A 14,473-nucleotide genomic window follows, 5' to 3' on the forward strand; every position below is an offset into this window, starting at 1 on the left:
CAAATTAATTGGCTTTGCTGACATTAATTAGCTTAACCGACTTTAAATGTAAAATGTATACAGTACTCCTCATTTTCAAGACCAGCAGCAGAAGGACTGTTTTTAATTCTTTCATGTGAAGCTCCACCAAGCCGGGACACTAGTTAATGACTTCAATTAGTGTTTTCAAAGGGCATAAGAGACAACAGACACTGTGCTGTTATCACAGTTGTGTCACCACAGCTTAATTGGTCCTCTATTAGGGTTTTACAACCCTACAAAGCATTTCTATCTAATGATCTGGTCTCAGAAGTCCAATAACAATTTCATGTGTCAGTACAACAGTCACGACTCTGCAGATTACATGGGCAGCTTTTCAATAAAGTGTGATATGAAAATAAACAATAAATGAGAGAATGTAATTAGAAAACAGTTTACACAGAGATTTACCTGTTTCAGTAGAGTGTAATTGGATCCATCGACACTTAATTTTCTGATTTCATGAAGATCAGCAAGTATAAGAAAGGGTTCTTCAGCTGTGAGAAAATAAAAGGTGACTTGATGTGATGGAGCCGGACAACTGTCAAGTTAACAAAGCCTAAAATCATCAGGTTCTGGGGGAGAATTCATTAAATGTTATTTACCTGAAAGAGACTTGCAGCTGTTGGGGTCTTTTCTGGAAGCTTCATAGCCATCTACACAGAAACACTTGAAGGAACCGTAAGTGTTGGTACAGTTCTGGCTGCAAGGTAGCGTGGTGGAGCATTCGTCAATGTCAACACATGTCTTCCCATCATTCTTCAGGTGAAATCCTGGCCAGCACTTACACTAGACACATTGGTGAAAAAAATATACTTGAGATGTTCTGATTTAAAAAGCAGAAATTTAAAAAACCACTCTGCAAAATTCCACTTAATTTCAGTGCCATTTTACAAACGTATACCCATAATACTTAAAAATGAAAATTGTGCCATCATCGTTCCAAATCGGTCTCACTTAAAAAACTAAACGTTCTTTTCCATACAAATCCAGGTGAATGGGCTTCACTTTTATATCAGAGTCATCTTTTCCTTAAAAAAAATAAAATAATGATAATTTGGTTTAAAAGTTGCACCAGTACAAAAGTGCTGGCGTATTACTGATAATGATTGAATCACAAACATTCATGTTAAGCCTTTTCTAATTATACAAATCTGTCACATTGTAGCTTATTTGCTTACTCCTGGTATGTTCTCTGCTCACCTAAAAGGCTTTTCTTAACATCTCTTCATTTATACCACAGTGAAAGACTTCAGACTCTTTACTTACAGGATTTGACTCAGCTACAGAACCTACACTATCTGTGATGTCTTTATCGATTTTTAGGGTGACTGGTTAGAAATCTGCCAGGTAATGACACTGCGTCCAAACACCTCTGATGAGCACAGGTCATGTAACCATGGTGCTCCTGATACCTAATTTGCCAATCAGTAGTGTTCGTAACTCAAAATGTTGTAAAAAAAAAATAAAAAATTCTGAGAACAAGAAATACACATATTTCTGCAGAAGACTGAAGAATACTGTAGACAACTTGTAATTGGTAACACTTCAGTATAGAAAACAATTCTCACTATTAACTAGCTGCTTATCATCATGCCTATTATTAACATATTATTATTAACCAAGCAAATACAGTATTCTACATGACCATATTCTACATCCCTAATCCTACCCAATAACTACAATTAACAAATACAATACTAACTATTAATAAGCAGCAAATTAAGATTTTATTGAGGCAAAAGTCGTAGTTAATGGTTTGTTAATAGCAAGAATTGGACCTTAAAATAAAGTCTGACCCTTTTATTTGTCTTACTTTTGGATAAATATACTTTGAAAATAATATAATGCAAAAATTATTAAAAAAAAATTAGCTGCAATAATATAATTGATGCTGTAGAAATAGCTTCTGAGGAAATGCTCAACTGCAATTCAACTATGATATAGAATTACTAATGAATTCAATTCTCTGCATCAAAAGTTATTATGGAAAATTTTAAAGCCAAAAACACCTTGTAGCTTTTAAAAAAAGTAAAATATTCTGAAAGAAAAATCAACTTGTGAATGTTACTTAAGTGTTAGGAGAAGCAAGCTTTGGTTAGATAATATATAATATATAATATATATATATATATATATATATATATATATATATATATATATATATATATATATATATATATATAAAACTTTTTTTTTAGCAAAGTTGATGATTATGCATATGTCCTTTAACAAAGCAGGGTTAAAAAAAAATTGAAGCGCCAAATGAAGACAAGATTTAGTATGATACCCAAACTTACAGTACACTGTTATGATTTAGATGAAAGCCTAAAATACATTCTATAAATATATAATTGACCAACCTTGTATCCCACTGGTAAGTCATGGCAATCTTGCGTACAGCCGCTGATACGACGGTTGAGACATTCATTGACATTGCAGTTTTTCTCATCTGAGCGATCTCCACAGTCATCTTTCAGGTCACATAAACTCTTCTCAGATATACAGCGGCCATTTGAGCACATGAAAAAGGAACTGTTGCATAAGCTCTCTGTATATAAAAGAAGAAAGTGAAATCAAAATAAACAAACTAAGGAAAAATACAAAGCAATACAAAAATAAACATAAGAAAGACTTGTAGTGTTGAAAACCAAGCTGAAAATGTAAAAATGCTTTTGGACAAGGCATGAATGGTTGGATGGCTGTAACTCTACAAAGCTAGAGGGCATACAAGTTGCAATCCAACAAAAGTCAAATGTTATGTCAAACATCCTGCAAATTCCAGTGAGTGCAAGGCTTTAAAAAAAAAAAATTAAATTTTTTTATAATTGCTTGATACGCTCAGCTGAAAAAATGCCATCCCTGCAGGTCAAAGTTATCCACTTCAGCCCCCTGCTTTTTTTTCCCCATGATGTTCCTTGGCCACTTGTATTCCCTCAGATGTTCAGTAAGCCCCACATCCATCAGTCAAACATATTACAGGCACAGCTCTGTTGGGTCATTACCGGCAGCCAGGCATTTGAGGTTGAGGGGCAGCTCATCGGAGCGGTCACTGCAGTCTGTGTAACCATCACATTCCCACTGGACGCTGAGCAGGCATCGGCCATCAGCACAACGAAACTCATCAGGCCCACATGAGCGGTATACTGCGTAAAGAGTGAGGACTGTCAGCATAGTGACACACTTTGCTACCAAACAAGAGATCTTAAAGGGGTATCCCACAAAAAAATTACATTAGATAAAAAACAAAATAATCTGTCAGCATTCCTTTTAAAGTGTGTGTGATAATTTTTTCTTCTGTGGGACACAAAAGCAGATATTTAGTTTCATATAACATGAAGAAACAGAACAAACGCAAACAGACTAAATCCAGAAGAACTGTGGCAATGTCGCCAAAATGCTTCAATTATTTTTATACAATAAATGACATGAGGTTTTAGGAAATTATGACAGAATGTACATTTTTGGTTGAACTATGTGAACTCTGAAGATGAATATGAAACCCAAAGGTATGTGATGTTACTTTTCAAAAAATAATCTGCAGATGTCTTGGGTTAGACTTTTTAAGAGCTAATGAGAAAATCTCTTTGAATCTCTTTTGTTATGAATGATTTCCCAGACTTTTTTATTTCATATTTTATCTTTGGTTCTAGTGCAATAAATTGTGAGGGTGTATGAACACCAACCTGTCCTCCAACCAATACGCTCGTATAGGTAGTTTGTCCAAATCCCTGAAATACGACCCATCAGAGCGTATCCTACAATTGCGCCCCTATCGGCATAAGGTCGTTTTCATATTAATGTTTTGTACTCTTTTATTTGCCCTCTGGTTTGTGTTTCGTGTAGCTCAGTTGGTAGATTATTGCGTTATACCTTGATATGTAATCATGCTATCATGGGTTCGATCCCAGGCAATGTACGTGCACAAAAATGTATATGCTCAATAAATAAAAATTTAGCATGATTTCTGTGAGGATTAGGTTTAGGGGTGGGGTTAGGTGTGGTCATCCGAACGAATAAGCAACCTAGTAAAATATGTAGGAAATACTGTGAGATCGGTGTAAAAAGCCCATGCATTTAATTTAAATAAATGTGTATTTTGATTGGGAATGACGTGATACGTCATTTCATGATGACAGACGCAATGCAATTCTGTCATGATTTTTATGCCCACCAGAGGCCGCTTAACTTTAAAATGTAAATATAGGTCGTAATAAGGTGCTTGCACAAACGACCTATATGGTCGTTTTTTTGTTGGAGGACAGGCTCATGAACACATATGATGTCCTATGGAGAAGCTGGCATTTTATGTTGTGAAGTCCAGGGCCCAAGTTGTTCATCAAAAAGCCCACATATGTTTCAGTTTTAAGTAAAAATGGTTCTAAAACTGTTCTTCTTAATTAAGAATGTATAGTACAAATAATACAAGCACAGAATAGCCTAAGGCTCACTGCGGAGCTTTAATTAATAGAGAAATACCTCAATTTTCCCATTAAATTACTGCACATTTTTACAATTTCAATGTTGATTTTTGTGGTATTCAGTTTACTTTATAAATAAAATTAGCTTTCGCAAATTTCTCAAAGGAAAAGCAGGAAACTATAGTGACCGAAGATTAAAAAAAGAACGCTTTTCTAAATGGCTTTGCTTCTCAGTTTGTAGCTTGTTCAAAGCCTAAGTCTGAAAATGTTCTTTTGGAATATAGAAAAAGCAAATAAACACTATTAATTTAGTCAGATTTCAAGAAAGATGCTTACCACATTCAACAGATTCATCTGAACCATCTCCACAGTCGTCGTCATGGTCACAAACAAAGCGCTTTGGAATGCAGCCTTTGTTAAGGCATCTGAAGGAATTCTCATCACATGTGTTGTTTGGAGCTGCAGGGTAAACATCAGGACCTTGAGCTTAATTAATTCTCACCAAGACTTTATTCACCTTGGGATACGAGTCAGATCTTCCAAATCCAGCCTAAAGTCTAACATGTTACAAAACGCAACGCATAATGAAGTGCCTGTGGTTAAGAATATCCTATTCTTGGGATGTCATTGAGTTTTTAAATCCTGACCTGAACACGTATCAAATTGCCAATTATAATGAATGGCCTGCATCGCTGCTAGAACAACATCTAAAGAGAGCTTTCATCAATAACACATTGACATGCAAAAGACATTTTAAACAGATCAATGGGAATATTTACCACAGCCGGCCGCTGCAAGCTCATCGCTGCCATCGGGACAGTCTCTCTCCCCGTCACATAACCAGCGCTTGGGGACGCATGCGTACGAGCCTGGACAACTGAATAACCCTAGAGCACAGGTCACTGAGCCTGGATAATATGTTGTTAGTAATGCACCATTAATTGTTGTTGCTCAGGTCTATTGATCATAAATGACAGCCAACTTGAATATTAAGAAAATTCACACAGTAATCTGTGAAAGCTTTTTAACAAATGCATAGAGTGCATTTGGATGTTTAGTGTTGCTTATCAAGTTCTGAAAAGTATTTCATGTTTAATTGCATTTGCCGTTATTAGGAACATAGCCATACAGTATCATTAATATCTTACTGACATTTCATTAAAATCCAATGAAATGTTTGTCTACTACAGACATTTACTAATTTATTAAACCATGATTGCATTTTCATAATGCCCAATTTATAATAGTTGCATTATATTTAGCCTGTGTATAAACTCAAATAATTCAAAAAGCTGCCTTTGAGGCAAAGAAAAACTATATTTACTGTCACACAGAATGAAAGGAGAGGTCACAAGCGTACCACAGAGATCCACGCTCTCGTCCACCCCGTCTCCACAGTCGTCTTCACCATCACAGAGCCATTGCTTCGCTATGCACTTGTTCTTCGAACAAGCAAACTGGTTCCACAGACAGGAGGAGTCTATTAACAAAGCAGTTTGAGAGGCACAAATAACAGTGCTTAGAAAATGACATCCACAATTTAGGACTCATCTCTAGCTGAATGCTTTTAGAGATGGTTTCTTTATTTCCAAATTCAGCAGACTTGGCTGTAGACCTCTAGATTGCACTTATATTACTTGTGCTCTCAAAAACAACAACAACAACAACGGCAAAAACACACTATACAACCCCTCACCATAAATACGTCTTTGTCGGAGTGGTTTTTACTTGAAGATGCAATAAAGCAGAATAATTGTGTTTTCAGGATTTTTTGCCGTGTAATCATACTTTTATCCATTTTTCATCTCAAATATATAGAGCTAGCTGACACATCTATCTCTGTTATTTGTGTTGAGCAACAGTTTCACTTTATGAAAATGATTTTTTTATGACTTTTATTGCATGTCTGTCAGCTCTGAGTATGTGTACATGCTAGTGCACCTTGAAAAGCTGACAAAATAATATTTCGGTTCATATATGGATTTAAAACAGAATTTATGTTGCGTCAAAAGAGACAAATAAATTGACGTGATCTATTAAAAAAATCGAATCTTGATTAATTCATAATGATTCTATTCATCAAAGAATTTCGGTAAAATCATTGCATCGCCGTTCCCACAATATATTAAGAAACACTACTATTTTCACCTGTTTTCAGGAAATAAATATATATATATATATATATATATATATATATATATATATATATATATATATATATATATATATATATATATATATATATATATACATAAAAAAAACAGATCAGCACATCAGAATGATTTTTGTTCTATCTATCTATCTATCTATCTATCTATCTATCTATCTATCTATCTATCTATCTATCTATCTATCTATCTATCTATCTATCTATCTATCTATCTATCTATCTATCTATCTCAATTTCATTCAACCGTTTTGTGAAATGAAAATGCTATGAGGGTTCCAGTTATATACATGCACGTCAGCCTCCAAGGGCACAGGTACACATGGAGATTGGTTTTTATCACCTGAAAATGCTTCTTTTGACCTCAATATTAGCAGCTGAATTGGTTTTTGCATTCAAAACTCATCTCAAGAGGCGGGCTGTAATCTCCCGCTCCACATGAGAAATCAAGCTGAGTGAAAGCAATGGGAGACTAATACAGTCATGCTTACCACACTGGAACTCATCTGCACCATCTTCACAATCCTTCTGCCCATCACAAAGCCACACGCTGGAGATGCAGTTCCCGCTAGGGCAGGCAAAGTGGCCTTCTGCACATTTCTGCCCATGGGAGACTGCGGCAGTGAGAGAAAATACATGTTTGATTATGGGGAGCATAAATAAGTCCACAATTTGCTTAGTGTAGGGAGAATTTGGTCCAATGGTTGTTTGGGTCATTATTCCCTCCCTAAAATCGCTCCCAGGCAGATGAAATCTTTATGTGATGCAATTCTCTACGGAACTATAAGGGTGTAAAAGTGCATCTCCATTCAAACAGGTCTACTCTAATAAATGCAACTTTTGCTTTCTATATGAAACCACCGACACGCTATGAGCAATAAGCTGAAATCTGCCAAGACTAATTTTCAAGTCACCTTTGCATCAGTGGATTTGAAGTGAATGCAGTTTGCACGAGTGTTTAAATGTCTGCTCTTTCCGAGTCTGACAATCAGCAATAATTACTCAATCAGCCTTCTGCACCTTTTTCAGGCTCTTCAAGCATGCATAAAAAGACAGGGACTTGTCTCAGCTTCATTACCTCTTTCATAAATAGTGTTGCGACAAAATTAATTTGATTTTAATAGAACCTGGCTTCCTCAAGCTGCAAAGCTAACAAACGGAGAGTTATATTGAGCGTTACCCTGACAGTTCCTCTCATCGGCGTAATCTCCACAGTCATTGGCTCCATCGCACAGCCAGGAATGGTGAATGCAGAGTGAGGTGGAGTTACAACTGACAAAGACCTTTTCTGCTACTCCCATCCTGTAATAGTCTCCACAATCTGTGTGATCTGAAAATAAGGGAGAAGACCTTGTTATCTATGAGATACAAAACAGATGACGCAAAATGATTCCAAGCTGTATGATCATTCATGCATGCACACACACACACACACACACACACTGTAAGTCGGCTGAAGCCATATGATAGCTTTCTTCCTCCAAAGTTTCAAAATGTACATCAGAAGCCAGGCAGTGAACAAAAACATCATTACCAAACGCCATTGACTTTAATGTAATTGATGTCAATGCTGCTATATTTGATTTTAAAGAGGAGGTGATTTTCAGTACCATATTTTCCGGACTATAAGTTGCACTTTTTTTCATAGTTTGGCTGGTCCTGCGACTTATAGTCAGGTGCGACTTATTTATCAAAATTAATTTGACATGAACCGAGAGAAATGAACCAAAAGAAATGAACCAATAGAAAACATTACCTTCTCCAGCCACGAGAGGGCGCTCTATGCTGCTCAGTGCTCCTATAGTCTACACTGAAGACATAGAGAGCCCTCTCGCGGCTGTAGACGGTAATGTTTTGTCTTGGTTCTTGGTTCTAAATAAATGCAACTTATAGTCCAGTGTGACTTATATAGGTTTTTTTCCTCATCATGACGTATTTTTGGACTGATGCGACTTATACTCAGGTGCGACTTATAGTCTGAAAAATACGGTAATTAATGAATTCAGACCAAACATTGCCTAAACTTGACTAAATTGAATGACTACCATATCATATGAAATCAGACGACTTAACTCTAACATAGTTCCACTTGCTTTTAAAATACTGTTATGGTGTTTTTAATTTATTTGTCCCATTTTATTTTCTATTTATAAGACAGTATGAACAGGATATTCTTTTAAAAAAAAATTGCATTTTCTGTATCACATAGGAAAGAAAGTAATTTTTCTTCCATTTTTGGGTGATCTGTCCATTTAATGGCAATTAATTGATTTATCCTCAGTTCTAGGAATGCATTACATTTGTAATCTATAATAGTCTGATATGTCAAGGCAATGATTATTACAGTAATATAAAGAGAACGCGTGCTGCTTTGCAACATGGGAAGCACTGCCTTACTGCAGTTCTTTTCATCCGAGGCATCGGCGCAGTCGATGACCTGATTGCACCAGGAGGATATTGGTATGCAAGTTCCATCTTGACAGGATGACTCAGACGCAGCACACGTGACATCTGGAACAGAGACACTTTATTTACACTGAGAGCAGAGAGACTAAGGTACCTGGACATGTGCTTAAATGAATGAAATATTATGCGCTGATATTTGTATGAAATGCACCGCAATTCACCCATGATAACAGAGTCTTCCAGATCGCTCCAAGGAAAATGACTTGTGAAATGCTTTCACAGCTCGAAAATTGGGTATAATTTTTGAGGTCTAACATGGTCTGAAATATACTAGCTGCACATATAAAATAGCTGCCTATTTTCTTTCATAGACTGCAAAAAAATACAAATAACTTCCTTAAGTGAAATTTATATGCAAAATGTCAAAACAATAATATTCGCAGACATAAGATACCCACTGTTACAAAATGCCTCATCCGAGTTGTCCCCACAGTCGTCGATTCCATCACAAAAGCGGTTGTTAGCCACACAACGCCTGTTGTAGCAAGGACGGTGACCCTTTCGGCAGCTTCTGTTGTCTAGTGATACGGAAAGCAATGGCACAGCAAATCTTTCGTATTATGGCAAAAAATATATATATATTTATATCTTATTTAGTCTTTCTGTTGCTCTAGGCTTATTCCCATTTGGTCCTCTGGTTGGAGAAGCAGCGCATTTTATTAGGCTGACGCCTCAGGGAATAGAACTGCCACCTTAAACCAATTCTATGTGCTTACTGCTTTCATGATGTGGGAGCAGGGAGTACATACGGCAAAGCATTGTGATCGGCTACTTACCACAATATTGCATTTTCTCATCTGACTTGTCTTTGCAGTGGGCAGCTCCATCACATGTCAGCTGGTAGTCTATACATTCCCCATTTCCACACTCAAACTCAGTGTGGATGTTGCAGGAGGAGGTTTTGGCTATAAAAGTGAGCACAAAATGATCGACTTACTCTAAAGTAAATTAATCATTTGGCTAATGCATAAATTTTTGTGTGTATGTGTGTGGGAGTTATTTTTGCAAATTGGCATCATAGTTCACGAGGAAACATAAGTGGTGCAAATGCTAGGTTTTTGAGGGTGCTAAGATGTTCTGAGTGGTTTTAAGCTTTTTTTGAATGCTCTTTGTGGTTGTGCAATTCTTTTAACTGGCCCAAGTTAAAAGAATCCAAAATGTCTGTGGTATTCTGATCTCTTAATCAATAAATATATGTATTTATTTAACTAAATAATATCCAATAATATGTCTGATCACTCAAATACTAATAGGGTCAATGAGATTTTAGACTGTCTATAATAAAGATAAGGATAAATACTGAAGTTTACAGTAGTTCAAGTTTTCTATCAAACATGTATAAAGTTCTTAGAAATGTACTTGTATTCATGTTGGAAAGTTCACATGAGTTTTTGAATAAATAATAGATTAAACAAAAATTTGCATCATGCCATAAGTCCAATAGTGATGGGCATTTCGGCTCTTTTTCGTGAGCCGGCTCGTTTGACTCAGCTCACTGAAAAGAGCCGGCTCTTTTGGCTCACAAACGGCTCTTTAAAAAACAATAATGTTTTGACTATGATTGGTGTGAAAACTATTCTAATTAAATTATTAAATTAAATCATACTCACAATTTCTTTAAAAATGCATTGATTTGTTATGAAAAAGGAATACTATTAAACATTGTATCTCACTAGTTATGTTTAGTATAACTAGCATTAACACACACACACACACACAATGCAGATCATATTTTTATTTTATGAGAGATTTGCATTCAGAAATGCAAGCTGCCTTACTTTCATTACAATGATTCCAAATGCGGCTGTGCTTCCCACTCATTTTCCTGCTTTTGTTTTGTTTTCAAAAGCTGTTGTGTTTTCCCTCTCCTCTCCTCTGAGTTTGACACTGTGTGTGTGGTGTGTGTGTGTGTGTGTTTGTGTGATGGCTTGGCCCCTCCCTCATGCCGTATAATTGGTTGAAACCTCTTGTATGATTGACAGGAACAGAATGTGAGGCTGATCAGACAGACAAGATATTTTTTTCTTCTTCTTTGAATTAGTCAATTATTTTAAATAAAATAAAATGCATCCATTATTTCATTATTACATTTCATTATTACATAATGATTTAATTTCTATAGGCTATATATATATATATATATATATATATATATATATATATATATAGATATATATATATAGATATATATATATATACTTTTTTAAATAGAAACGGCTCTTCAGATATGTGAGCCAGCTCCCGTCGTTCACCTACAAGAGCCGGCTCTAAGAGTCGGCTCATTCGCGAACGACCCATCACTATAGTTCAATAGCACACCTTTTCTTAATAAGCCACACGTTTTGAGGTACCATTCAAGTCTGTGGCATAATTGTTACTGGAAGAGTTCACATCCCTAACCCTAGGTCTAAGCAATAGCCATAGCGATGTTTACATGCAAAATAAATGCTGGAATAAATGAAGCAAAGTAATTTCACATCTTTCTGAGATGGAGGGACTCGTAATCCCTGAGAGTCTGAGGGAAGCGTGGTGAAACTTACACACACATCTGTTGTCATCGAGCAGTATCCGCTCCCCTCGACAGCTGCAGCTGACTGTGCCATCTGGAGTAAGGAGACACAGGTCACCACAGCCACCATTCAGAACCCTGCATGGAGATAGTTCGCCTGGAACACAGGGACATGGGAACATCACGTACCATCACAACAGTGCTCTGAGCATATATATGAAAGGCTAAATAACAGCATTAAACAGCATACAAACAAGAACACAGAGAAAAGTAATTCCAAAGTCTTTGAAGTGAGCAATCCAAAAAACTTTGAGCTAAAAACAGGTTTGCGTTCTTTAAAAAAAGTAGCTGACTATTAAAATACACTGACAAATGCGGTACATCAGGGGCTTATTCACTAAATACCCTGGAGTTCCAAAAAAGTACAATTCCAAAGCAAAAGTTGTTACAAATTTAAACTATAAGTGTTATCCTATTTAAAACAGAAAGAAAATGCTACAGTTTTTTTTTTTCTTTGTTGGGCTTTGGAAATTAAAAGTGTGTGTTCCAAAAGTCTGATTTAAAATCCTATTAAACATGACAATAAAAAGAGTTTAGGATTCTGAAAAAAATGTAAAACCAAGACAACTGAAAAAGAATAAGAAAACATTAAACTAATTATAAATATTTCAGATTCTGCTCTGTCACTATAATCAAAGTGCCAATTTGTGAGATTTAATATGTGACTCCTTTTTTGTACCAGTGTTAGTTCAGTCTCATTGAGGTACTATTACAGGTTTTTATTCAATTTTTGAATATTTTTTATTTTATTTAATATTTGGCTTTTCAGTTTTTACATTTAACATTAGTAATTTAATTTTGTTGCATAAAGTTAAAAATAATTAAAAAATAGACACAGTACATAGTGTGCTTTTCTTTAGAGTGTACAGTATAATTGTTTTATTCACTGTTATTTCAGTTTCAGTTTTAGATATTTTAGTACATCTTAAGGGGGGGGGGTGCTATTTCATGCATACTGAGTTTTTTACACTGTTAAAGAGCTGGATTCCCATGCTAAACATGGACAAAGTTTCAAAAATTAAGTTGTACGTTTGAAGGAGTATTTCGGTTCCAGAAATACTCCTTCCGGTTTGCCACAAGTTTCGGAAAGTTTTTTTCGAGTATGGCTCTGTGTGACGTTAGATGGAGTGGAACTTCCTTATATGGGTCCTAAGGGCACGTCTGCCGGAAGAGCGCGCACTCCTGTATAGCACAGCACTGAGAGGCTGAGCACAGACAATCACTGATCAGAGCGAGAGCGTGGCGAAATGTCACAAAATAAGTGTGTTTTTGGTTGCCAGGGCAAGACAACCCTGCACAGATTACCAAATAAAAAACAGCATTAAGGGACCAGTGGATGGAGTTTATTTTTACAGAGCATCAACGGAGTTGTGCAAGTGTTTTTGTTTGTTCCCTGCATTTCGAAGATGCTTGTTTTACAAACAAAGCCCAGTTTGACGACGGATTTGCGTATCGTTTATTTCTTAAGGATGATGCAATCCCAACGAAAAAGGGTCACGATCGTGTGTTGGAACCGCAGGCGGTGAGTAAAACTACTTCAAATATCTCTGCGTCCTTGTTAGTGCGTCTGCCTCCCATGCCGGAGACCTGGGTTCGAGCCCCGCTCGGAGCGAGTCATTGCTGCTGCTGCTCTCGTTCAGTTTCAGCCTCGGGATCTGATTCTGGATCATAAATATACGCTGAATCTGACTGTTAGCCATGGTTTGTTTTGGATGATGGTTTTGTCCTCACGATAATGTCACAGCTTCCAAACGCTCTCAATGCAAAAGCCTACTGGCGCTCGTGATTTTTTAGCTCCGCCCACACGTCACGCCTCCAGCCGGTCGTGTTTTTCCGGGAAAAATCGGTACATACTATCTTTCTCTTATGAATATAATAAAACTAAAGACTTTTTGGAGTTATGAAGGATGCAGTACTACTCTATAGGTACTCAAGATTAACAGGATATTGAGTGAAACCCCCTTTAAGCAAATTCAAAATGAAAAATGTTGCGTTGGCAACTAGCTTACAAGTTTTAAAGTCAGTAAAAATTTCTATACTTAAGCATAACTTTTAAGTTATTATTTTTGTTTCAAATAACGTTTTATTCTTCTTTGGCTCTCAACGGAGGCAGATGCATTTCTCTCCCTCTCCTCCCCTTGTCTTCCCTGCTTGCGTCTATTCTGAGAAACTCTCTCTGCACTGCTCTGCTAAACTGGAAAACATGGATTTGATTTGATCGACTTGTCTTTCAATGCAATTGACACCACCTTCTCGATGAGAAGCTTGGGTTCGGGGGGACCTGACTGCCCTGGCGGAACGTTCACAGCTGGCTACACGATGGACGCGTGGGAAAGATGGCGTGTCATGTGTCTGGCGGCTCTTTTTATGGAGGACATTGAAGACATCTACCTATCTAAGTTTATGCTGCCTGACTGCTGTCATTAAAGAGGAAAAAAAAAATTTGGTACAAATCAAATAGGCAGATATTCTGCAAGTTTTATTGAAATTATTATGCAAGTAATATATATATTTATAATGAAAAAAAGAAAGAAAGTATAGTTTATTTAATCAGACTGATCAAATAACTTTTAAATGAACATCCAGACTTTCAGGAAATGTTATGAATCCATAACATTGTCCCTCTGGAAGCTTCCAGCATCTCTAAATCATTAGGTTGTGACTAAGCATGAATATGGAAAAGAATATCAAAAATCAAAGGTGATGTATTAACTTGGTAGAGTGTCAGATGAAAGAATTTAAAAGACAATTTTCTGTAAGAAGATCACATGGTTGATCACAACAGCAGTTTTCCTCACTCACATTTGTCTTTGAATGAACACATCTCTCTCT

General features: G+C 36.4%; 1 protein-coding gene across 5 annotated transcripts in view; it reads right to left on the reverse strand.

The window, feature by feature from the left end:
- Positions 1-14,473, reverse strand: part of lrp1bb (low density lipoprotein receptor-related protein 1Bb) — a 250,801-nt gene that overhangs the window by 36,834 nt on the left and 199,494 nt on the right. For all 5 annotated transcript variants that reach the window (XR_003277158.1, XM_026217735.1, XM_026217734.1 and 2 more), the window contains 13 exons: positions 11,613-11,738; positions 9,849-9,977; positions 9,471-9,590; positions 9,004-9,117; positions 7,787-7,936; positions 7,098-7,220; positions 5,800-5,919; positions 5,219-5,347; positions 4,776-4,898; positions 3,024-3,164; positions 2,382-2,569; positions 624-807; positions 430-515 (listed from right to left, as the gene is read on the reverse strand). Coding sequence is in view for 4 of the 5 variants with exons in the window: in XM_026217735.1 (XP_026073520.1) it covers positions 430-515; positions 624-807; positions 2,382-2,569; positions 3,024-3,164; positions 4,776-4,898; positions 5,219-5,347; positions 5,800-5,919; positions 7,098-7,220; positions 7,787-7,936; positions 9,004-9,117; positions 9,471-9,590; positions 9,849-9,977; positions 11,613-11,738 (1,733 nt within the window). In the remaining variant the exon portion in view is untranslated. The remainder of the gene's footprint in view (positions 1-429; positions 516-623; positions 808-2,381; positions 2,570-3,023; positions 3,165-4,775; positions 4,899-5,218; positions 5,348-5,799; positions 5,920-7,097; positions 7,221-7,786; positions 7,937-9,003; positions 9,118-9,470; positions 9,591-9,848; positions 9,978-11,612; positions 11,739-14,473) is intronic.

The sequence above is a fragment of the Carassius auratus genome, chromosome 34 (genome assembly GCF_003368295.1).
Source record: "Carassius auratus strain Wakin chromosome 34, ASM336829v1, whole genome shotgun sequence".
Taxonomy (NCBI): Eukaryota; Metazoa; Chordata; class Actinopteri; order Cypriniformes; family Cyprinidae; genus Carassius; species Carassius auratus.